The sequence below is a fragment of the Mchenga conophoros genome, linkage group LG18 (genome assembly GCF_057382185.1).
Source record: "Mchenga conophoros isolate Kocher_MC1m ecotype Shallow Benthic linkage group LG18, M_conophoros_male_GT1.1, whole genome shotgun sequence".
In the NCBI taxonomy this organism is placed as follows: Eukaryota; Metazoa; Chordata; class Actinopteri; order Cichliformes; family Cichlidae; genus Mchenga; species Mchenga conophoros.
This window is the reverse complement of record NC_140543.1, coordinates 9,208,486-9,232,611: the sequence shown is the minus strand read 5'-3', so window position 1 is coordinate 9,232,611 and position 24,126 is coordinate 9,208,486. Positions and strand designations below refer to the sequence as shown.

The following is a 24,126-nucleotide window of genomic DNA, read 5'->3' as shown; positions in this document are numbered from 1 at the left end:
GTCACAAGAAGGTGATTGGTCACTTGCAATGTTGAACCTGGAACAACATTAATTATGATGATGTGGGAACAATGCTGACACGAGGAAATCAGATCGTCCTTATTTTACCACTAGTTGACCTTTTAATGATGGAAGGCTTACCAGCCACATTTGAAACACTGTCCTCTGGATTAACACCATCATCAACACCAATATTTTAAATGCAAATGTTCGCAACCAGATAACCATTCACTCACTTCATAAATAAACTCATCATAACACATTGTTTTTGCTTTAAACCATGTTTCATGCGTTTCATTTTCATCATCTGGTAACACACAGATCAAAGAACCATGAATAGTTCTTGCTTCATTACACAAAGCAACAGAATCATTAGTTGAGGCTTGAACCATATAGATATAGATACTATTATCTATATCTAGTGATGTACTTACAATATAGATATTATTTTCATATACTCTCTTGTAGATGATTAGCTTTATTTAATTTAGCTTTTCTATCACATTGCAGTCTGTCCAGTTTCTCTGCAAGTGCTTTAGCAGTTATTTTCTGCGGGTCGCTTGGCTCGATAGTTCAAACGTTTGAATTTGGATATGGTAAGGATTTGTAGAAGAACAGAATGTGCCTTTGGTTTTCGGTTAAACATTTGCAACTCTGGTATAGATAAATGTGATATATTAACCTTGACACACTCCAATCCTTGCTATCCAAAAAGACTGTGTGGAAGAAAAAAATACAAATGAAAATTTCCCTTTAACGTTTTGTTTTAATGTTCAGTTTCATGCAGTTTGGTAATTTTAATTTCTCTTACCAAAACCATGATAATTTCATTTTCTATTCTAGATTTTCTAGTGCTGTCAGCGTTAGTCTCGTTAAAATCACGTTAACGCCATAACCTAGACTCTAGAGCGGCTCTTCCTCAACCTCCTCCGACCACAGGTACAACATGCCCAGGACCCACTACAGTTTGCATACAAGGCGGGTGTCGGAGTGGAGGATGCCATCCTGTACCTCCTACACAGAGCCCACTCACACCTGGATGGGGGAAAAGGCACGGTCAGGATCCTGTTTCTTGACTTTTCCAGTGCCTTTAATACCATCCGGCCCTGTATGCTTCAGGAAAAACTGAACAGGATGGAGGTGGACCCCTGCCTGGTGGCTTGGATCTCCGACTACCTCACCGACAGACCACAGTACGTCAGGCTGAAGGACATCACGTCTGACACAGTGGTCAGCAGCACAGGAGCACCACAGGGAACTGTGCTGTCCCCTCTTCTCTTCACCCTGTACACCTCTGACTTCTGCTACAACTCTGAATTATGCCATATTCAGAAGTTTGCAGATGACACGGCCATCATGGGGTGTATCTGGGATGATCAGGAAGAGGAGTACAGAAGTCTGGTGAGGAACTTTGTCGCATGGAGTCACACAAACCACCTGCAGCTCAACACCTCAAAGACTAAGGAACTGGTTGTGGACTTCGGGAGGTCCAGAGCAGGTCCACTGCCAGTTCAGATAGAGGGGGAGGAGGTGGAGGTGGTCAACAAGTACAAGTACCTCGGGCTGTGGGTGGACAACAAACTGGACTGGTCATGCAACACAGAGCACCTGTATAAAAAAGCCCAAAGCCGACTGTACTTCCTCAGGAGGCTGAGGTCTTTTAACATCTGCAGGAAGCTCCTGAGGATGTTTTACCAGTCGGTGGTTGCTGGAGTACTTTTCTATGCTGTGGTGTGCTGGGGGAGCAGCACAGCAAAGAAGGACTCATCCAGGCTGGAGAAACTGATCAGGAAGGCTAGCTCTGTGGTCGGCATGAAGCTGGACACTCTGGTGACAGTGGCAGAGAAAAGGACATTAAAGAAACTGATGGACATTATGGACAATGCCAGACATCCTCTGCACACGGCCATAAACAACCAAAAGAGTCTGTTCAGTGACAGGTTGCTTCTCCCCAAGACAAGAACTAACAGACTTAAAAACTCCTTTGTCCCACACGCCATCAGACTGTTTAACTCCTCTCTGGAGGGGAGAGGGAGGGGAAACAGGAGGACAAAGGAGGGGGGAACAACTAAGCTGTAGTGCCTCTTCACCTCACTGTACAATACCTTTTGTGCAATACTTTTGTAAATAGTCAACGGTGCAATAGACTCAATACTTGAAATGTGCAATTCACTTGTATTTTTATTTTTTATTCCTATTTATTCTATTTATCCCCCTTGTATATTTTATTTATATTTGTCTCTGTATTTATATATGTGTGTGTGTGTGTGTGTGTGTGTGTGTGTGTGTGTGTGTATATATATATATATATATATATATATATATAACAGTTCTGTAACTGTAACTTTGGTCGTTGCTGTGCTTTTTTTGGAAGTCGAATTTCCCAGAGGAACCCACCCGAGGGATTAATAAAGTTCTATCTTATCTTATCTTATCTTAACCGCATTAACTCGGCAAATCTCCGTTAGCGAGTTAATGCGGGTCGCCCGCTGCATGGGGCTGCATGGCGTCAACGCGTTACCGCAGTTAGCTCGGCCCAATAGATTTCATCTCATGATCTTACGTGATGTTACTAAATTACCAAGCCTTAAACTTGTAAATTCTAGATGGATGGATTTAAATTAAAGGTTTTTTATGTTTAATACAATTATTCCCTGGATTAGACAGTTTAATTCTTCTTTCTAGCTGTTTCAAAGCATGAACAACTACTTAAATGTTCAAGTTTCCACTTCATGTTAACGCTTAAATATTCTTTTACTCTCATTAAACCTAAATACATTCCTATAGAATGACAAGATCAGGAGAGATGACCGAAACCAAGGACATGAATGTACAGACAAAAGGAATCAAAAAAGGAATCCCCTCTCTCATGATACGTGAACAAGACCCTGAGATACATAAACTCTTTCACCTGGGTCAGCAACTCATCCCTAACTCGGAGTGGGCGCTCCACTTTTTTCCAGCTGAGGAACATGGCCTCAGACTTGGGGGTGCTGATTCTCATAAAAATCCTCCCTAGGGGTCCTCCCACCAAAGACTGCCTCAGTGCCCAGACTCATATACCTCATCCCCAGACTCTATTTCCTCTACAGAAGAAGTGTTAGTGTGATTGAGGAGGTCCTTGACGTATAAACTGACAACGGTCTCTAGTCTTGTCAGCCGAGGATCTTTGTGGTCATGGTCGGCCTCCAGATCTGCTCCGTCTTTCTTTGCCAGCCTCCTGGTCAGCCCTCTTAACTGCTGTGTCTCTGCCGCTAGCCTCCTGAACTCTCACTTCTTTGTTTTGGATTTTTTTTTCTTAAATATGGTCCTTCTTTCCCTGTCAGTACTCTTACTGGAGCATTTTGGGTCACCTGAAGGTGTTTCAGGGAATTTTTACGACAGCCTGATAATAATGAATTACAGTAGTTCTGCCTAGAAGTAATAATGCATAAACTAGTTTTTCAACATCACTCTTAAACAGGATGTTTCTAATTTGAGAGATTTTGCGCAAATGAAAGAAAGCAGTCCTACATATTTGTAGTCAGAAGAGAGTCAGACACACGAAAAAAGCTCTAGTCAGAAATGCATAAGAACAGGGGTCTCAAACTCAATTTAGCTGGGGGCCGCTGGAGGCAGAGTCTGGGTGAGGCTGGGCCGCATTAGGTTTTCCACAAGAAAGGCATGGTTAAAAAATTCCAATCTTCGCAAATCTCTTTATTTTTTTTTTTAACACAAAATATGAAAAATAAATAAGCAAATTAAGAATTAATAAGAAAATTAATCAATCTGTAATACAGATTGATATAGACTCAATACTTGAAATGTGCAATTCACTTGTATTTTTATTTTTATTCCTATTTATTCTATTTATCCCCTTCGTATATTTTATTTATATTGTCTCTGTATTTATATATATGTGTGTGTGTATAACTCTGTAACTTCTGTCGGTGCTGTGCTTTTTTGGAAATCGAATTTCCCAGAGGAACCCACCCGAGGGATTAATAAAAATAACTGTGAAAAAATAACTAAAAATCCCACTGACGTGTGTATAAATCTATATACGTATAATGTCCCGCTGGGCAGCAACTTAAAAAAAAAAACTTTTTTTGAAGTGTTGTGAACGCAGCGCGCTGGGGCGAATGTCCGCGTTTGCCCAAAGGAGGAAGCCAGCCAGGTACAGAAAAGAAAGAAACACTCCATACGTCATACATTAAAATACATTATCAAACTCGCGGGTCGCACTAACATTAAATTTTCATATTAAGGTGGGGGCCAAAAACTATCGTCCTGCGGGCCGCGAGTTTGAGACCCCTGGCATAGAGGATTGCACTGTTGTTAAGCGTTGTTTTGGGTGTTCTGCGTGTACACGAATAGCTTTTCATGATGTACTTTCTGGATAGCAGGAATGGTATCTGGAGCAAAGTTCACATAGCAACATTGGCTCCATTAGAGTTAACCTCTAAGTAAAATGGGACGTGCTTGCCACACTGGCAAATACTATTATACTCATTTAGTACAGGTCAAATATTACAGGTCTGCCACTGACTGAAACTGTATTTAAGTTGACATTAAATCCAAAAGGTTAAATTCAAAAGAGAGATTATTAAAAAAACATATCCAGCAGCTCTGCATTTGTTTGCAACTCAGGTTCTTATTCCAAAGGGATCAGTGGTAACTTTTTGTTTTGGTAAGCACTCCAGTCTGTCATGGCTCTCTGCACAAATGTCTTTACAAAGCTTTTCCTAACGGCTTCCTGTTGAAGCCGTTAAATCCAAAAGTCTAGGTGTATTGTTTGGGGAGTGTCTGTGTTTGATAAAACCAGTTTGATCCAGGTGAATTATGGATGAGATGACTTTCTCAATTCTGATTGTTACTGCCTTGGTTATAATTTTCATATCTGTATTAATTAGTGAGAGTGATCAATAACTACATGTGACAGTGGGATCCCTGCAAGGTTTAAGAAGAACTGTGATAGCAGCTGTGTTTAAATCACAGGGAATAATACCAGTTTGTTTTATTCCTTGGATACATTTTAAATATATTGGGCTGAGCATATCCCAGAAAAGCTTATAGAACTCAGCCGGGAAGCCATCCAGCCCTGGCACTATATTGTTTGGTATAAGAAATATTACATGGTTAATTCTTTTTCTGTTAATGGAGCTTCTAGCTCTTATCTGTACATCTGTCAAATGTAGTACATTTATATTATTAATATTAAACTTACTCCTTCAGTTTATAAATATGCTTACGATCCCCAGCCAAAATATCCCTAAATTTTTCTTAACCACTTATCCAATTCACTTAACACTTACCCAATAATTAAGGGGGCTGGAGCCTATCCTGTCCGACATTTAGAGAGAGGCAGGGTACACCCCAGAAAAGCTGCCAGTCAATATTTAATTAGACAAAATAATTCCTGATATTAAAGCACAAAAAGACACAGAATCACATCTACAACCAATTTAGAGCACCATCTATCCCAAACTTCATGTTGCTTCGCTGTGGGAGGAAGATAGAGTACCTGGAGAGCACCTGTTGGAGGTTATTACTAGGTGAAATGAATATATATGTTGGGGAAAGGACATGGCCACTACCAGTAGTCCTGTGGGGGTGGTCTTTTATCTGTGATCTATTATTGAGTGTTTGTTGTGTGATCCTGGACCAGTTCTTGACCTTACCCCCTTTGTCCCAGGGCCTGTTTTATAAAAATATATATATATATATAAAAATATTATAACTGACCATAAAACTCAACAAAGCTAGTCACCTCAAAGTAACTTTGGCAAGAAGACGAATTAAACAGGAAGCCGGGAACAAAACCTGACATACTGGTAACTACCTCCAACAAATCCAACATGTTCTATTGAATATGTTACTAAGTAGTAAGGTGGTCATCTCTTAATACCAGAAAAGCTGCAATTTTCAAATCACTATGTGCTTTGATGATTACATAAATGTGGAAATGAGGAACAGTTTCAGACAGATGCAGCATGAGGGGAGGAGTCAAACAAAAACTTAAGGTGTGTTGAAGAAAACCTGCCAGCCATTTAGGTAGCCCTCTATGTATAACACAAAACGTGGAATTTCCCTCATCTCACGATTAACAAATTCCGCATCTTTTCTTAACGTGGTTTCTGGAAAAAGCCCTGGACTCTCCAACAACTTTTTGTTTATTTTCCGGCAAGCTTCTGTTAATGCTTCTTGTAAGTACTTCTAAAATTTTCTTCTATTTCTGGTTCTGCCCTTAAATCCTGATGTTGGATACTGTGTTATAATCTTATTGTAGTCATATTGTAGTCTCATTGTAGTCAATGTGCGATTTCCCAGGCTTTTCAGCATTTATTAAACAAAAGGTTGTTATTACGGCGACCGTGGCTCAGGGGGTTGGGAAGCGTATCTGTGGTGTTGGCCAGAGGGGCCAACACCAGTAGGCGGCCTCGCTTCTGTCAGTCTGCCCCAGGGCAGCTGTGGCTGGCTACAACCGTAGCTTGCCTCCACCAGTGAGAATGCGAGAGTGAATGAATAGTGGCATTGGGTGCCTTGAAAAGCGCTACATAAATCCAATCCATCATTATTATTATTATCTTCAAGCAGTTTCCTTTTTTCTACATAAAAAAACACATACTGAAATTTCTAAGGTACTGTAGACAATGAAAAACATTGAATTTTTTGTTTAACTGTTCAGTTTTAATTTAGTTGTTTTTCTATTACTTAATTACTTTGATGTAGTATGATTGCAGATAAAGCTTTAAAACTTAAGAAAATACAATTAAAAGTCTGAATTTTGTGCACGCATTCACATTTTCCAAAGCCATGCAGTGGAGAGGAAGAGAGAGAGGGGAAGGGGGGTTGGGGGGCTATAATCGGTACCGAGCAGCTCTGCGTTTGTTTGCAGTTCAGGCTCTTATTGTGAAGGGATTAGTGATAACTTCCTGTTTTGATAAGCGCTCGAGTTTGTCGTGGCTCTCTGCACACTTTTTGCTCGTTTGCCAGTAGTGGTGGGAGATTTCGTGAGTGTATGCCTCCACATTTGGAGGGTTAAGCGTCAGGTAAAGCTTTTGTTTTCAGGCTTAAGTCGTATGTATAATGCTTAAATGTACTAGTTAGTGAAGCCAAAGTCTTTACGAAGCTTTTCTTGTACTCTGTCTTCCCTTGATCCTCGACAAAAGTCTAGGTGGTGAGGCTTCAGGCTTTTACAGAAATGTAAAAATATTTCCTGCTCTTTTACCCTTGGTGGGGGGAAGAAAAGATTTTTAGCTAGCGCTAATGCTTCTGTAGTTCTGTTACTGCAGGTCTGAGAGGGTTAGGGAAGTAGGAAGGAAGGCATCAAAATAAAAGCGCACAGGACCCTTGAAACTTGACAGTTCTGTTGAGCCAAACAAAGCTGGAAGACGTATATCACATCGTCGTTTACATCCACTTTGGATGCTAGAGTTGGAGTGAAATACAATAGGACTCTTTAACTTTACCACAAGGCCAGTGTGTACTCTAAAAGGCTAAAGTTCACAGCACCTCTGTGTTCACACCGAACGCGATGGACGCGAATAAAACGCCCCAAACGCCCCTAATTTGACGCGTGTACATTCGCGTCTCAACGCGTGTCCAAGAAAAATCCATCGCGCGTCAAAATTTCAAGAGCACCTGGCTGCAGCCACTGTGGAGCTCCACAGTAACCGGAAACACGTGACCTCCACACTAACCGGAAACACGTGACCTCCACACTAACCGGAAACACGTGACCTCCACATTAACCGGAAACACGTGACCTCCACACTAGCCGTAAACACGTAACTTCGGTTAAATCTACTTTGACAGCGAAAACTAAATTGCGTTTTTGTCACTATTGATGCTGCTGAGAAATAAAAATGGTTTTAAGTGGGGGGTTTTAACACTCTGGGTTTGTTCAAAAAAATTCACCATCCCCTAAATTGTTCGTGGCCAAAAGTGACACTTGCTGTTTCGCTGATTTATTTATTTTTTTTACAGTACATCGCGTTGTGCGTTCTGATTGCTGTAGACCATTGTCAATCAATCTAGTCCAGTGTCTCCTGTACAGGAGCGGTCCCTAATAGGCCCACGGACCGGTCCAGGTCCGTGAGTCTTTTGGTACCGTTCCGCGAGAGTTGATCCTCCGGTGTGAAATGTATGGTTGTAGTTGTGTGTCTTATTTTGAAAGAACTATTTACGCGTTACCATAGCGACCAGAGAGCGCTAAGAAGCAGAGAGGAGGATGTCTCTGTCATTGTTGTTGGCGCACAGCTCAAGTCACGTTTATCATTATATTTACAAAATACCACAGTTTCTTTTTTTAATTCTTTTGTTGTATTTCTCCGCGACACCTTAAAGGTCGTTCCCTGAAAATATTGTCTGACATTAAAGTGGTCTGTGGTGCAAAAAGGTTGGGGACTCCTGCTGTACAGTACAGAATGCGTTTAGCTTGTCGAATTTACATAAATCTTCGATCGCTAGCAGTGTAACTCTGAAGTGCTGTACTGTATGTTTGGAAGTTTTCTCCCAAACAAACACAACAATGCCGACGAAACGTTTTGCACCCTCAAATGCACCTTTTGTTTTCATTCCATAATACTGGACTTGTGTTTCTACGAAGGTTTGAACTCTAACAGTGTTTAAACAAAAGAGAAAAGTGTGAAAATGTTCATGCCTGTCTGAGAAAAGTGTATAAAGCATGTAGTGAGTGGTTTTACAGTCTTAACATCTGTAATAATTGTAAAAAATAAATTTGGCTATGGATTTCACCTACCGCGGGTTATTTTTAGAACGTAACACCAGCGATAAACGAGGGGCTGCTGTATTATTAATAGTAGAGTCTGGGACATCTAATTGATTAATATCAACATTGATTATTATTCACTATTATTTTTGTTCAAGGAGAACCAAAAATATAAAACTCTTTCAGCTTGTTTGTTGCCAAAAATGGCCACTTTTTGTGTATGTTCACAAAATGCTATAAAATGTAGATTTCTTAAAACATTTATCTACTTTTACCGACGTGACTCTTTAAAATAGCACCAGTCCTTTTCATCAAAATCAAAATTGTATCTAAATTTTTTACTCTTTATAGCCAGTTAGGTTATATATTACCATTAACTTTTCAGATAAAACGGTGATAAAGTCCTAATGTTTTCATGAAACTTCCTTTTTTTCCCCATCTGAGCATCGGGGAAAAGGCTGTCTTGCAATTGTTGAGGTCACTAGTGTGTGCCCCATTTCTTCCAGGATCACTCTCGTTATAGGTTTTAGTGGACTCCTAGTACTGCGAAGTGGTTTCATGGTACAAAGGGATTGCATTCCAAGATCTGTGATTCTGTAGAAATGAGCAGTGATGCCCTTCCTACCATCTTTCCAGAAAAATAAGTGATCTGGAAGCTGTTAGGCTGACTTACAGCAGCAGCACTTTCTGCACCTGCATAAACTCCAGGACACATTTACTAACGATGTTTGTTGCTGTATGTGCTGCAGCTTTGAATTTTTTAATAATATATATTTTGTTAATATTTTGGCTATGGTGTCTTGTTATGAAATGTAAAAGAGTAAAAGTGTTGTTAGCAGGTGCTTCAAAGCTAAGTTTGACTGGGAAACTCAAAGCTCAATAGTCTGTATCAACAGAAATTCACTGCAGCCTATGTAATATTTCATGCGTCATAATTTATTCTACTCTATCTTGCAAATAGATATTTGTGTGGCAATGTCATGCACAACACACACAACTATTAGATCCTTAAGATCAAACCCGTGTCATTCCACTGCAGTGCAGTAGTCAAAAAAAAGAATAAGTGAAGTGTCCACAAATGGCCAGGATAGAGCCCAGAGTGTTAATTTTTAAAATGTATGAAAATATTATTGTTTACAATTATTTACTGTTAATATCAACAATAAGCTTTTTATTTTGAAATTACAAGTTTAAAAAAAATGCTTTTACATTTAATGCTGTTACACTGTAATCCTTTATTATAAGTATGGACACAGAATCAAGTGAACAACATTTTGAAATAAGTTTAATAGGAATTTTGTACTACGCAAAAACAACAACAACAACAACATATTAAACAAACAAACAAACAAACACAGCCAGTGCCTTCATTTGTCCATCACATGTCAAACATAGCACTGACCCTTAGCCCCTGCTCATCAGCACATGCATTCAAAAAGAGCTCCATGTCCTCTGCAAACTGAAAAACAAAGAGGAACAAGTCCCTTGCTCCAGTGTCTTCTTCCTCTGACATGTCTCTTAAGACCCTCTGCTGGTCTCCTTGATTTAAGGACACATATTTGGGCATTGTTACGTGTCCACGGAAAAGTGCCTTATTTTGGACAACCCACTGCACAGCAGGACGCAGATCTGCAACAACTGCTGGCTCCTGTGTCAGGCAAATGGGGATAAAAACATAGTTATTTCTCTGCTGCAGAACAGTTTTTTAACAGTTATTCAAATGTCACTAAACATGTAATTACACTACTGTTTAAAGTGATTACTGACCTGACTGACTTCCTGTAACTTGCGCTTTTTCACTCTGAAAATGGGCACGTGTTGTCCTTCAAGCACAGCTTTGGCTTCCTCTCTCCAGTGTGCAAATAGCTTGCCAGAGCTTAACAGAAAATGTTGATATTGTTAAGGTGTGTAAACTTTGACACAACATAGAACAGAAGTCAAAGTATAAATACCTCCTGAGATCAAAGTTCTCCATCAACAGCAAGCACCACCATTTACGCAAGTAGGGCATGTCTGACTGTAAAATATTAATATGAAACATATTTAACAACTTTCAAAAGATTCAAGACTCCATTGCTGTGAAAGTAAATAGAATACTTACTATAGTATAGTCAAATGAAGCATCCAGTGCCACGTACAGAGCAGACTATTTGTAAGAAAAAATAAAAATGTCATTTTTCTTTAGAAGCTTAAATTAGCTTCTGTATGAATCTCAAGAAGAGAAGAGACAAATTACCATCAGCATGAAGATCCCACAGTCAACTCCATAGTCTTGGCTTGGAAAACCCTGTATTACATTGAAAATAAAGGCTCTTTAATAAAATCCCTTAAAAGAAGACTAGTGTAATTCATATTATTCACCATACACTTAAACTAGCACATACCTTCAAGTCACAGCTCTTTTTTTCTGACCACTGCCCGGGAATGATCTTCACTGCAAGATTCCTTTTTTTTTAAAAAAAACAGTTACATTCACAAGTTAACAGATGATGATCATGATGGGTGTGAAATGTTTATTGCTAATAGCACCAACTGTAACTACAGGCCTTAGGAACACGACCTCAAAAAAACAGCATAACAAAATGAAAAAGTACAGTCACATGCTCACAGTTGGTCAAAATAAAGCATTTACAGCTTTAAGTTAATGTTGGCATATTTTATAAAATAATTTTTAATGGTGTTTTATGTTAAAATAGAACACTGGAAGACCCAATTTATGTCTGAAACTCATCTACAGACAGTATCACTGACTTGATCATAATTTGAAGATGAGAATAAAATGTTGAAGCATCATGCTGATATATCCATCCATCCATCCATCCATCCATTCGCTTCCGCTTATCCTTTTCAGGGTCACGGGGGGCGCTGGAGCCTATCCCAGCTGTCATAGGGCGACAGACTGGACAGGTCGCCAGTCTGTCGCAGGGCTAACACACAGGGACAGACAACCATTCACACTCACATTCACTCCCACATTCACACCTAGTGGCAATTTGGATTATCCAATTAACCTATCCCCACAAGCTGCATGTCTTTAGACGGTGGGAGGAAGCCGGAGTACCCGGAGGGAACTCACGCAAACATGGGGAGAACATGCAAACTCCACACAGAAACTTGCTGATATAGTTTATAGAAAAAGCATGTGAGTGTACTGTATGTGTGAACACTCAAGATCAGCAGAACATGATCTGGGATGCACTTAACCTGGAACACTGAACAGGTTCCTGAAAACTCCGGAACAAACCAAAAATGCTTATAAAAATGTGACCTCAAAAGTGAAACATATTGTTGGCCACCAAATCCTGCCTTGGTGTATAATGGGTCAAGAAAGAGGATTTCTCTTTTAGGTGGCTTCAGTACCTAAAAGACAGTTAGCCATGACTTCAAACCTGAAAACAATGTCATTGCAAGCGATCACAGTCAAAGACTTTTGAAACTGCGTCATAAAAGCTTGAATACATCTCAGACACATAGCAAAATTCTAACAGTTTGTACGTGTCAAAAAACAAGACTTACACACAACTGGAAATGACCAGGTGTCCAGAGAGGGAGAACTATGATGTCCATCCTCTGAGCATCAGTCTGAAACAGAATTGTATTTTTAAGTATCCTGTATATGAACTCGCACCAAAGTTATAAAAAAAATCATTTGGATTACTTGCTTGTTTCTTTAAAGGACGGTACACTTACAGGAAAGGACCGCAATGGATCACAGCCATAGGGTGCAAGCCAAGTCCGGGTGACATACAGATTTTCGATGTAAATGCTTATCCCCTAGAATGTAAAAAAAAAAACAAAAAAACATTTAAAACAACAGCTCTTTAAATTAAAGCTTGACAATCATCATATACAACATACAGTACCTTTGACTGAACAATTTTAGTGATAAGCTCAAAACAGCCATTTCCAATCTGAAACAGAAAAAAATCATGATAACAATGAATGTACACTTTATTTTTTCATATTCGTAGAAAAAAAATACTTACAGTCGATTCCATTTCTTTGTTTAAACCCAGTGTCCAAAAATCTGACCGCGTGAGGCATCCAGAAGACGTTTCAACAATCAGCTCATCTTTGGGTCTGCTGATGTCCAGAACATAGTTGAGCTAAAAAAAAAAAAAACAGATAGGTGTCATAGACTGTGGATGACAAAATCAGATAAGCACTAAAAGTTGCACTTTGCGACATCTGAAAACTTTAACATACAAGCTGTTGTTGGCCAGGGTGCGGTACAAAACACCATGATGAACGGCTGGCCAAAATGTTCTCAGGCTTTGTCAGAGCTTCGCACGGTGGTCCACACGGGTCAGGAAAAGTTGCATCTGTTGACCTTCGATTGGCTTTCTTGTTGTCAACTCTTTTCTGAGGTTCTATAGGGATTTTAACAGGTTTCAGACAAAACACTACATAGAATGCATATTAAATGCAAGAAAAATAAGCACTATCTATAGAAGGAAATTCATTTTAAACAGCATGTAACAAATTCTTTTATGAGCCATCAACTACAACAAGATAATGAATGCAAGATTATTATTTCACGTACATATGTCAATCACTATTCAAAATAAGAAATTTTACCAGTGTCACCAGACGTTGAAGGTGCTGGGTTCAACACCGTTTCTGTGATTTCTCTGGGTTTATTGCACACCTGTGGGGCTAGGTACACAAAGAAAAGAATATACACACACAGATAGGAACAAATATAACATGTAAACAATGGTAGCGTTCTGGTCATGACACAATGCATGTACTTACCTACGACAGCTTGACCCAGTGCCGACAATGAGATATTGATCTTTCCAAGTCGACCATGTCTTAGCTGCCTCTCCAGAAGTTTCTTGTTGGTGACAGTGTTATAATGATGATTTATATTTCTCATCAGAAACACATGTGTGGATGGACTCATATTACTTAAAAAGTAATTGCTTTTCCTCATGTTTGCAAAGAACTGTTCAACAACTTGACTGTTCAGCCAGCCTTTCAGCTCCGGGACAAGTTGAATTCTGCGTAATATGTCCTTGGGATCTTTTGTATTTCCCTCATGAAATCTGTCATACAGGACATAATGGTCAGATGATCCAGTGACAGGATGAGGATTTTCATTTACACTATCCATCCTTTCATGTAGCCATGGAAGATTCACTTTCAGGCTTCCATCCTGTGCAGCCTTGACATTTTCCTCAGTGGGCTCAGCAAGTCGACCTTCATGTGGATGAAATGGCAGTTTATCAGGAACCCGCAAATTGGTGTGTGCTGCCAAACCCCTCGCAAAATCGTAAACACAGACGTTTGGCATGTGCTTCCAGGACAGGAGAAGGTCAGCAAAATCCCGGGGACTTTCAGCACGAAGATTAAATTTAACACTGTATACAATGCCATGTGGACATAGTATTACAGACCATCCTCCTGCAAGCAAAGATTTAAAAAGTTGTTTGTAATTGTAATTACATTTTTTAATGCTACTTCTAATAATCGCTAAGTGATGCTTACCAGAGGCACCCCATATGCTTTGAAAGACCTTATCATATGTGTGCCTGCTCTTCATCTTCTCCCTCAGTCTGGTGATGAGATCAAAGCGGGAGCCTTTGGAGTCGATGTTGCATGCTTTACACAATTTTCTTACCACTCCAACCTGACAGCAATTAGGGAAAACTGTAAATGGAACAACCCCAGAACTTTATGTCATATTCTGAAAACTTCAAAGCAATGTTACCTTTTGTTTGGCAAGTTCATCCAACAGACGGTCTTCTGTGACACTGCTAAGCTTTGCTTCATGTGAAGAGCTTGTTCCTACTTTTTTAAACTCTGTGTTAAGCACAATGTCACTTGTTCGAGTTTCACTCCCGATCCATGGTGCCCAGTGCGTGTAACTTGGTGGAACGGAAAATGGATTCTTCACACCGCCTACAGAAAATGGCATGTTTTTAATTACAATCTAAATTACTTTAAAACACTGAATGACTTTCAAAAAGTTTTTGCCATCACTCACTTGGAAAAAAACCACGGCTTATCATTTCCAGGTGAATAGAGTTCCAAAAACCTTCAATGTCATGTTCACCATTGAAGTCTTCCGGGGCTTTGAGGTCACTCACTATAATAAATTGACTCATGAAAACATGCACATAATGTACACAATGAAATATATACACAAATGTACATTAAACTTACCTGCTAACTTGAACACCCCTTTTCTGTGTAAGTCCATAACTACCACAGGGGGGTGAAACCCACAGTTTATGCAGGAGTACATGTATTCTGCGTCAGTCAAAGCCTCAAAATGGCAATAAGCATGAAAAATGGTATCCCGAGAAGGAAACTTCACTCTTCTTAAGCCCTCCAATGAGTCAATGACCCTTGAAGCAGATACATGGTTCTGTAATATGACAAAAGGGTGAAGAAGACTATGATTACACAGATATTTAAATTTGGTCACCAAAATATCATAATGACACAAACACATTTTTAAAGCAATCTTCAGATGAGTATATTTTATTTTTGTGATCCTCACCTGCAGATTTTCTCTCAAAAAAAGGCAAAGTTCAAGAGACAAAACAACATGGTTGTCAAAGTTGTGAAGCCCATCTGTCCACTCCTGGTACCTGTAGACCATGTGGCACCGAGGACACGATCTATGGTGTGTTGAAACATCTGTTAAAGACAAATCACATTAATGTCAAAACATTAGTATAGGAACAATTATAACTAATTATTTCACACTGATGTTTAATCTTATTCATTAAAACTTACTCTCAATCACTCCCATCATGCTGACAATCCTCGCTTTATTGGTAACTAGAACAGCCTCATCAAGTTTTGGGTGCTCTGGGCACACCTGGCACAACGTTTCACATGGAAAGAGCTGTTTCTGATGATCCATTTTCTGTGAGATGACATTTTCTGGAAGAGATCCAGGTATTTTTTTCTCTTTAAAAATATAGCGTATACTCCTTTCGACGGCAGCATTGTCCTCAAAGGAAGAACTCTCCTGAGTCATCTGTGATGGGGTGCCTGATGATAGTGGTACAGTTGATTTGAAGATGTCTCTCTGTGTCTGGAAGAGATGCCATTTAGCTATGTTTTTATGAGGACATGATATTCGAGGCTTTGCACAAGCACAATGCCAGGTGTTCCTCAGAGCATTGTAAGTCACAAATATTCTGCCAAGACGGCAGAAACTGTGTATTTCCGGCTCAAATACAGACAAACAGATCTGTGTTGAGGATCCACCAAAATCCACCCTCACACAAAGTGGAGCATGTGCCATCTGGGCAGCTTTCTGTCTCTTTATGCATGTAGCAGCTTTGGCCTCTCCAAAAAATTTAAGGTCCACCATTTCCATCACGATGTGCTCTTGAAGAAAAACCTCCTTTACAGTTTCTCGGCAGTAATCTAGTGAGCGAAGGTGCTCACATAAACTGAAGCCTAGTCCGCTCCGCTGGGCCAGCAACTGGTATTGCTGACATTCCTCCAGCTCACATCTGATATTGTGAGACACCCCCCATGTTTTCCTCTGACCGTGAACTGGCACAGAAAACCCATGGCCAGTTCTCTGCACAGCAAATAACCCTGTAGTTTCATCTACACAAACACACTGCAGATGACTGGCCAGGCAAACATCTATTGATTGGTTGGAGTGCTTCCTCATCATGTGAGCCTTGTAGTTTTTGGTACGAAGAGTAAGGCCACAGTGAGGGCATGTCAAATTCATGGACTTTCCATCAGCTGCAGTTTTATTGAACGCAGAGGGTAGAGCATATGAATGTTCTAACAAAGAGTCAGAAAATGGTTCCGATCCCAAAGACAAAACCTTGGGGGGGAGACGGGGCTCCTCGAAGAGTACTGCCGGAGGAATACGGGGCTCCTCGGAGAGTTCAGCGGGGAGCAGTCCTGATAGTGGTGGCTGACTTGGTATTGAAGAATGCTGACAAGACAATAAATGCCTTGCCATATCCCCACGCCGTATGATTGTAAGATTACAGACAGGGCAGTGAAAGTGTCCTGTTGTCCTACAAGGCAGCCTGCACCGGCATATCATTTTATCTGTAAGAGAAAAAAACAAACAAACAAACAGATGTAATTTAAATGTAGTTGTATAGAATGCAATCAATTTGTCTAACAATCAGATTGTACATGTTAACAAAAACATCCAAGCCAACCTCAATAATGAAAGTTAAATGGTATGGATCACAAATGTTATGTCAAGAAAAGTGGTGAAAAGTAAATAAAAATATATTTTATAAAAACACTATTTTTGTTGCAGATGAATGCACTGAACTGTACAATATCAACAGCAACTTTTAAGTCAACAAAGATACTGCAGAAGTGCTTAAAAAAGTGCATATTTATAACTATAAAGTATATTTAATACAAACATACCTTTGAAAGGCAAAGCATTTTTTATATGCACACTGAGATGCTCCTCAATCTTTGCCCTGACAGCAGGGCTGAAAGTGGGGCACAGAGGGCAGTGAAAAAGTCCTCTGCAACACGTGTTGCATTCCTGCAATTCCGGCTTCAAGCCCGAATTCCAGATTGATAAGTGCATCTAAAACAGAGAGAGAAACAGATAAACACCATATACACATTTAAGTTAAGGTTTTAGCAGAAATAACAATTTACAGTTGGCATGTAATAGATTTGGGAAGAAAATCCTTGAAAAAAACCCCACAAATATATTACAAGACACTTTAACTTGTGAGACATGTTTCTATTGACATGTAACAGTCAATTGAACAGGGGCTAACTAAAATCTGGCCAATAAAACAGCTGTACAGAAAAGAATGACAAATAGAAGTATTGATAAATATATAAATCTGTTTGTAACGAAATTTACAGTGTTGACGCTAACCAAAGGTGTCACAAGTACACACGTTCCTTACTACAGTTTAGATACCTCTGTTTAAAAAGCACTGACTCAACTTTTTAGTTAAGTCGAAGTAAGAAGTACAGGGTCTAAAATATAATTTATGTACAAAATTTTGAAGTAATCTTGCGTCCAAAGCACGCGTGCAGGGGGCTGATTTACAAATGTACGCATTACAAAGTACAGATACGCGTGCTAAAATGTGAGAAGTAGAAGTATAAAGAAGTATACAGTAGGCACAAAAAAGTACAGCAGTAAAGTAAAGATACCAGAAAATTCTACTTAAGTACAGTATTGAAGTATTCATTATTTCGCATCTCTGACGCCAACAATAAATCATACTCTAATGCAAAATGTGGTTTTTGCTTCTTCTCGCCCACAGAAGAAGTTAATCCAGCTCTCTTACTGAAACCAGGCCCAGGAAAAAGCATATCTGTGCGTTTCTCTGCCATGGAGCACGATGAAAAAACATTAAAATAAGGAGGAATGTTGTTGTAACGCAAAAAAAGTGGCAACATGATCATTGTAAGAAAACTAGACGATTCCTAGAATTATGAAATCACTAACGGCAAACTTATTTAAGAAAGACTTAACCAACCTTTGCGATCAACTTGCAAAACTTCCACGGTTTCCATGCGTGTTTACGGCTACTGTGGAGGTCACGTGTTTCCGGCTACTGTGTAGGTCACGTGTTTCCGGTTAGTGTGGAGGTCACGTGTATCCGGTTACTGTGGAGCTCCACAGTGGCTGCAGCCAGACCCTTCTCCAAAATTTTGACGCGCGTGAACCGGAAATGTGGGAGGAATGTGGGAGGGAGTTGTGCCAGACCGGTATCTTTGCAAGATGGCAGCTATCGAGCTAGCGCTTGAAGAGAGAGTCTCCCTTCTCTATGTACTGTGGAGAGCAAAAGACGTCCTCGCCGTACCTGGGTCCATCAGGTCCTCCAGAGGCATGAGCAGTTTGGTGAGTTTCACCACTTGCTCCAGGAGCTGCGCCTGGATGACGGCCGATTCCAGCGCTATCACTGTCATTCACTCGGCCAGTTTGAGGACCTACTTTCCCTCGTCGGTCCCAGCATCGCCCGCCTAGACACCAACTACAGGCGCTCAATCCCACCTGCAGAGCGCCTGTCCGTCTGCCTGAGGTTAGTAAAACTATTTAATACGGTAGTCCTTTATTGATATCTGTGCTAATATGCTAATCCATCCAGTTATACACTGCTAACATGGATGTGCTATGCTAACAGTGAATGCTGTCGGTGTTTACTGAAAGCAAACTGTGGTACAGAGACGACTCTTTATAATATTTCTAGTGATACTCAGAAGGTCTCATCAAGTCCCGATTTAATTCGATTTATGCTGTTATCAGTGTTTGCATGATAGCATGGCTGTGGTGTCCTATCAATGTATGCGCTCGGTGTTTGCTGATATCAAACTGTAGCATTAGGACCACTGAGTTAACCTTGTAGTGATACTCACTCCTTTTTATTTAGACCTGGTTTAATTCTGGGATAGTTGAATATTTGTATATAATCCCTGCAGCTGTCAGACTCTATAGCAGGGGTCACAGCCTTTATTAAAACAGAGTTAGATAAAACTGAACAGTTTGGTTCATCTTTAGTTACATGGTTCTATCTTGATAAGCTGTCTTATCACAGATTAATTTTTCAAAAATATTAATGATTTAAGCAAGGAAAGGGCTACATGTCAACATACAACTCTTTATTTCTGTTAATGTCTTACTTCATTCCTACCTGATTGACATGTTTAGGAATTATGAGTGATTGGCTCACTGTAGTTGTGAAAGTTGCTACCAATCAAATTATGATATGTTAAAGTTAAAACAAAACACAACTGTTTTAGATATTATCTAATATACATTTTGTAATTATCCTTATAATTACAAAATGTTTTATGTAAGATTTAAGTTTTGTGATTTATATCTGACATCACAAAAGTATTTTGGAATTTGAATAATGTATTTTGTAACTGCAGTACACATAATACTGATTTTGAACAATTTTGTCCAGGTTCCTTGTCACCGGGGACTCCTTCAGGACCATCGCGTTCAGTTTCAGAGTCGGTGTGTCCACGGTGAGCCAGATCACCCCCCAGGCAGCGACGTCCATCTGGGACTGTCTAGTGGACGACTTCATGGCTGTGCCTTCACCTGGAGACTGGCGGTCCATCACAGAGGGATTCCAGGAGCGCTGGAACTTCCCTCTGTGCTGTGCAGCTCTGGATGGGAAGCACGTCCAGACAAAGGCACCCCATATATCATATAGGAGACACACACATTGATATACACTAAATATTCATTTCATTTCTTTTTTGTGGTGCCCAAATTGATGCACCTGCTTGATTTTGTTTAAACAATTATTGCACACATTCTGTAAATCCAGTAAACTTCTTTTCACTTCTCAAATATCACTGTGTGTGTCTCCTGTATGATATTTAACTGACATTTTTTATTGTAACAACCAACGATTTATACAGGAAAATAATGTCTATTAACAAGGTTGCCCAAACTTCTGCATCCCACTGTATCAGTATATTTTGTCATTAGTATAATATGAAATAAATTCTACATGTGTCAAGTTGTGTGCCAACATTTGCTGTGTAGTAGAACTGAGACATCAGTCATTATAAACATTTATTTGAAATAATATTAAAAGTCTCAAACAGAAAAACATTAAACATAAATATATAAAATATAAGAATTTACAGAGAGACAGGAATAAAAAGGACCAGCTGCTCTCCAGAGCAGGAACAAGGCTGAGGAGGAAATGCTCCATTGGAGACTGGTGTGGCCTCTTCAGGGACTCCAGGATGGCCAGCTCCACCGCCGATGGACCGTCCTGGGACCCGTCCCTCATCTGCCTCGGAGCCGTCCTCCTCTGTGGGCCTGTAAAACAGCACAAAACACAAAGAAATGAGAAGGCTGCTACTAGATTTTAATTTCAACATTGAAAAAAAAAAAACAATAACAGGATATAATCAGATTGGTTGTAGATATTTAGTAAAGGTGATCACAAGGGAATCCCACCGACTAAAAAGGTATCAGTGCTTGCTGTACATATCTGTGGGTGCAGCAGCAGGAGCTCAGGGACTGGGGATGCTCTGCTGCAGAATCAGTTGGTTCTATCAATACAGTATTAAATGTTAACAGGTTGAATATAATAATCATAGAGTAGACAGTGGTCCCTCATTTATTGCAGGGGTTCTCAGAATAACTAGCCCCTGGTCACAGTTCTCACAATTGATTCTCAAAGTGCAAACCTTTGTAGATTGCAAAACGTAAAAGTATTATTATGCCGCGGTTTGTCTTCATCTGCCCGCCACTTTCGTGCGCCTTTTTCCCTCACGGTGCAGGTGTCTATTTCCGAATGAGGCTCATAGTTATGGGTGTTTTTGTGCTGTTTTTTCTATTGGACGCGATGGTTATCAAAACCAAACGTGATAAATTTGGCAAGCGCAGGAGATTTGTCAATCAGGCTGCAGAATGCAATGCTGTACTGTGCAATAAAAAATCAGCGAAAAAGCAAAGCAGTGACGGATGAACAGCGGGACCACTGTGTGCTGTTTATTAATAAACAATAAAATATATTCCTAAATGACAACATGCATAAAAGCAGAACGGTATTTGTACGTCAGTGGGAAAATAGCGGTGGCTTGCTAGCTTTTGTGCGGCTTCCCCGGGTCAGTGAAAACTTTCAAAAGAGAAATGAATGAACCTACCAGGTTGCCCGATCTCTTCACATATCTTCCTCCAAGCTCGGTCCTTTTTATTCCTGTCTCGGTACTGAAAGCAGCTGGTGTTGTACAGCTCCGAGTTGTTTGCTACCACATTGATTAGCCTTCCCCTCCATTGAAGTATGAAAGGCTTTGGCTGGATCTGCCCCTTTGACCTAGGTAACAGCCACGTCACCAGGCTCCTGATTGGTTGTCGCGGCGCGATTTGACGCTGGAGTTCAGATTTTTCCAACTCGAGCGGTAGACGCGAAACGCGCGTATGCACAAAATGCAACACAAAAACTCACGCGCGTGGTTTTATTCGCGAGTCAAACGCGCCAGACGCGCTACACTGACGCGCGTTTCACGCGTTTTGGCGTTTTCGCGACACAAATCTGCTTCCGAATTTTCGCGGGACCAGCAATCGCGCGTCATCGCGCCTTTCCATTGACTTTACATGTAAACCTGACGCTCTATTCGCGTCCATCGCGTTCGGTGTGAACACACCGTTAGAGTAATAAAAATAACGTGTGCAGTAGCACTGTTTTGTTTATTTTTCTATAGGGCAAAGTCTAAACGTGTAACTTAAAGGAAAGTTGCTGAAGACATGGCTTCCCAAATCAGGCTGAGGCTGCTCCCGAGTGCCAGGTGTCTGTTTGATGAGCCTATTCAGGTGAAGGTGGCCGGGCTGAGGTCGAGGCAGGTGGTCTCCCTGAGAGCCAGCTCAACCGACGAAAAGGGAACTGTGTTCAGCTCTGCGGCCACCTACAGAGCCAATGGCAACGGGGAGATTGACTTGAAGAGAGACCCCTCACTCAGTGGGAGCTACGTTGGGGTTGAACCGATGGGTCTGCTTTGGTCAATGACACCGGACTCTTTGCATAAAAGACTTCAGAAGATAAATGCCCTTAATCCATTCATGGTAAAGTTCTCAGTGCACGAGGAGGCAGGTGAGGGCCGGATTCTGGCAGAGGCGACTAATGAGAGGATTCTAATGGGAGATGGGGTCATTCGGGTCCCCATCAAAGAGGGGAACATTCGAGGAGTCCTGTTTACTCCTCCAGGTTTGTCAGCATCATTTAGGAAAAAAAGTACATACTTGAAAATGTCCTAGTTACAGTTACTCATAATTTTAGCTCCATACAAAAATATGCTTGCTTTGCATGTATGTTTCATTCCAGGCAGGGGTCCCTTCCCAGCTGTGTTAGATTTGTACACTTTTGGTGGAGGTCTGTCAGAGAAAAGAGCCTCTCTGTTGGCCAGCAGAGGATTTTTGGTTCTGACTGTTGCCCTGTATGGCCACGATGACCTGCCCAAAAACATTAAGGAGATCCACCTGGATTATTTGGAAGAAGCTGTCGAGTTTCTAAAAAAACTAACTAAGGTGAGTTAATTTATTCTGGAAGACTCATAGTTGTTGAAGACAACTTTGATGGCTGTTCATTGACATGTTTTTCCACAGGGTTCCAGTAAAAAAGTTGGTGTAATATCCCTTTCCAAAAGTGGAGATCTTGCCTTATCAGTTGCTTCTTACCTACCAGATGTTGAGGCCACAGTGTGGATCAATGGCTGCTCTGCCAATATAGTTTTCCCTCTCTACTATAAGAAAAGACAAATACATTCTGCATTAATGTTTGATTTAAAGAAAGTGATTCCCACTGAGTCAGGGGCCTTCAACACCAAATACGTTTTAAACAATCCTCTGGCGGAGGAGAACAAGGGCAGCCTGATTCCCATTGAACGAGCCAAAGGACATTTCCTCTTTGTGGCCTCTGAGGATGACCTTCAATGGGACAGCAAGGCTTACGTGGATGAGATGGTGGAGAGACTGAAGCGTCACGGGAAGGAGAAGTTTGAGAGTGTGTCATACCCTGGAGCTGGACACTACTTAGAGCCACCTTATGGACCCTACTGCCCTTCCAGCTTCCATGGGGTTTTAGGCAAGCCAGCCTTGTGGGGAGGTGAGCCCAAGTCCCACGCAGCAGCTGAGGTCCACATGTGGAAGAAGATCCAAGATTTCCTCAGAAATCATCTGAGCTCTGATGCTGCACAGAATAGGGCCAAGTTCTAGTTTCAAACTAGACAATGAATAACAAAAATTAAAGTCACGACTGCCATAAAACTGTGATAATCATGTCTGACCTGTTAAATGTGTTGATTAATGATTCACTATTTTAAACATTTAAAGTCTGTAATTTATCACAACAGGTAGAACGGGATCCTCCTTACCCTCAAGGTATAGCTATAATTTTGTGTTAATACTCCATAGTGTCATGTAAATGCTTGTAAGTTTTCTGTTTTCATCATTAAAGTTGGTAAAATTTGAAAAAGGTTTATTTGTATAAAACTTAAAAAGCGTATCCTGAATTCTTGACACGATGTAGATTCAGTCCTTCTGTCACACTGAGGTACTTTGATGTTGCGAGACGATCCAGTTGTCACAGGGTGATGTTGCTGCAGACTTTGTCTCATGTCTATTAAAATATCTATTAAAATTAAAGTTACTTTTGCTGCTGGACACTCTAAAGTCAACTTATTAATTCATCAAAACCAAAAAGACAAGACGTATTGACTGCCGTTTAACTCTAGAATAAATGTTCTTAAGTGTTGATTTCTGATGTATTATTTAATGTAATGAAAGATTGTGATTTATCATAAACTGGCATCTGTGGCTCACAAATTACCTTGAGGCATACTGACACATCCCATCTTCACACAGCAAACTAGACAGACTGGTGCCTATTACCTTACAAGCTAATGTTAACTGAATTTTGTTTTTCCTTAAAATTGTTGTTGCAACTGTTACAATAGACGTGTAT

General features: G+C 40.4%; 2 protein-coding genes and 1 long non-coding RNA gene across 5 annotated transcripts; 1 reads left to right on the top strand and 2 right to left on the bottom strand.

Annotated features, from left to right (window-relative positions):
- Positions 1 to 5,819: 5,819 nt before the first annotated feature.
- LOC146553174 (acyl-coenzyme A thioesterase 5-like) lies at positions 5,820 to 23,825 on the top strand. Its single transcript, XM_085255884.1, has 4 exons — positions 5,820 to 6,185; positions 21,872 to 22,371; positions 22,489 to 22,691; positions 22,770 to 23,825. The coding sequence occupies exons 2-4, from the start codon at positions 21,915 to 21,917 to the stop codon at positions 23,376 to 23,378; spliced, it is 1,269 nt and encodes a 422-aa protein (XP_085112010.1). The 5' UTR covers positions 5,820 to 6,185; positions 21,872 to 21,914; the 3' UTR covers positions 23,379 to 23,825.
- Positions 10,324 to 18,261, bottom strand: LOC146553176 (uncharacterized). 3 transcript variants are annotated; one of them, XM_085255873.1, is made up of 20 exons: positions 18,175 to 18,261; positions 17,090 to 17,258; positions 15,461 to 16,753; positions 15,222 to 15,361; positions 14,882 to 15,086; positions 14,703 to 14,804; positions 14,427 to 14,617; positions 14,204 to 14,345; positions 13,469 to 14,119; positions 13,292 to 13,369; positions 12,920 to 13,083; positions 12,700 to 12,819; positions 12,577 to 12,624; positions 12,404 to 12,487; positions 12,230 to 12,295; positions 11,098 to 11,158; positions 10,950 to 11,000; positions 10,815 to 10,859; positions 10,481 to 10,730; positions 10,324 to 10,361 (listed from the first exon to the last, which is right to left on the bottom strand). In XM_085255873.1, exons 2-16 carry the CDS (start codon positions 17,256 to 17,258, stop codon positions 11,105 to 11,107), a joined length of 3,507 nt encoding a protein of 1,168 aa, XP_085111999.1. In that variant the 5' UTR covers positions 18,175 to 18,261; the 3' UTR covers positions 10,324 to 10,361; positions 10,481 to 10,730; positions 10,815 to 10,859; positions 10,950 to 11,000; positions 11,098 to 11,104. The 3 variants fall into 3 exon arrangements, with proteins under 3 accessions (XP_085111999.1, XP_085111997.1, XP_085111998.1); XM_085255871.1 differs by having other exon boundaries at positions 13,292 to 14,119; XM_085255872.1 differs by lacking the exon at positions 10,324 to 10,361 and having other exon boundaries at positions 10,551 to 10,589; positions 10,666 to 10,730; positions 10,815 to 11,000; positions 13,292 to 14,119.
- On the bottom strand, positions 20,220 to 21,838 carry LOC146553175 (uncharacterized). The gene is made up of 2 exons (XR_014889627.1): positions 21,314 to 21,838; positions 20,220 to 20,480 (listed from the first exon to the last, which is right to left on the bottom strand). It is a non-coding gene; the product is annotated as an uncharacterized LOC146553175 (long non-coding RNA).
- Positions 23,826 to 24,126: the final 301 nt, after the last annotated feature.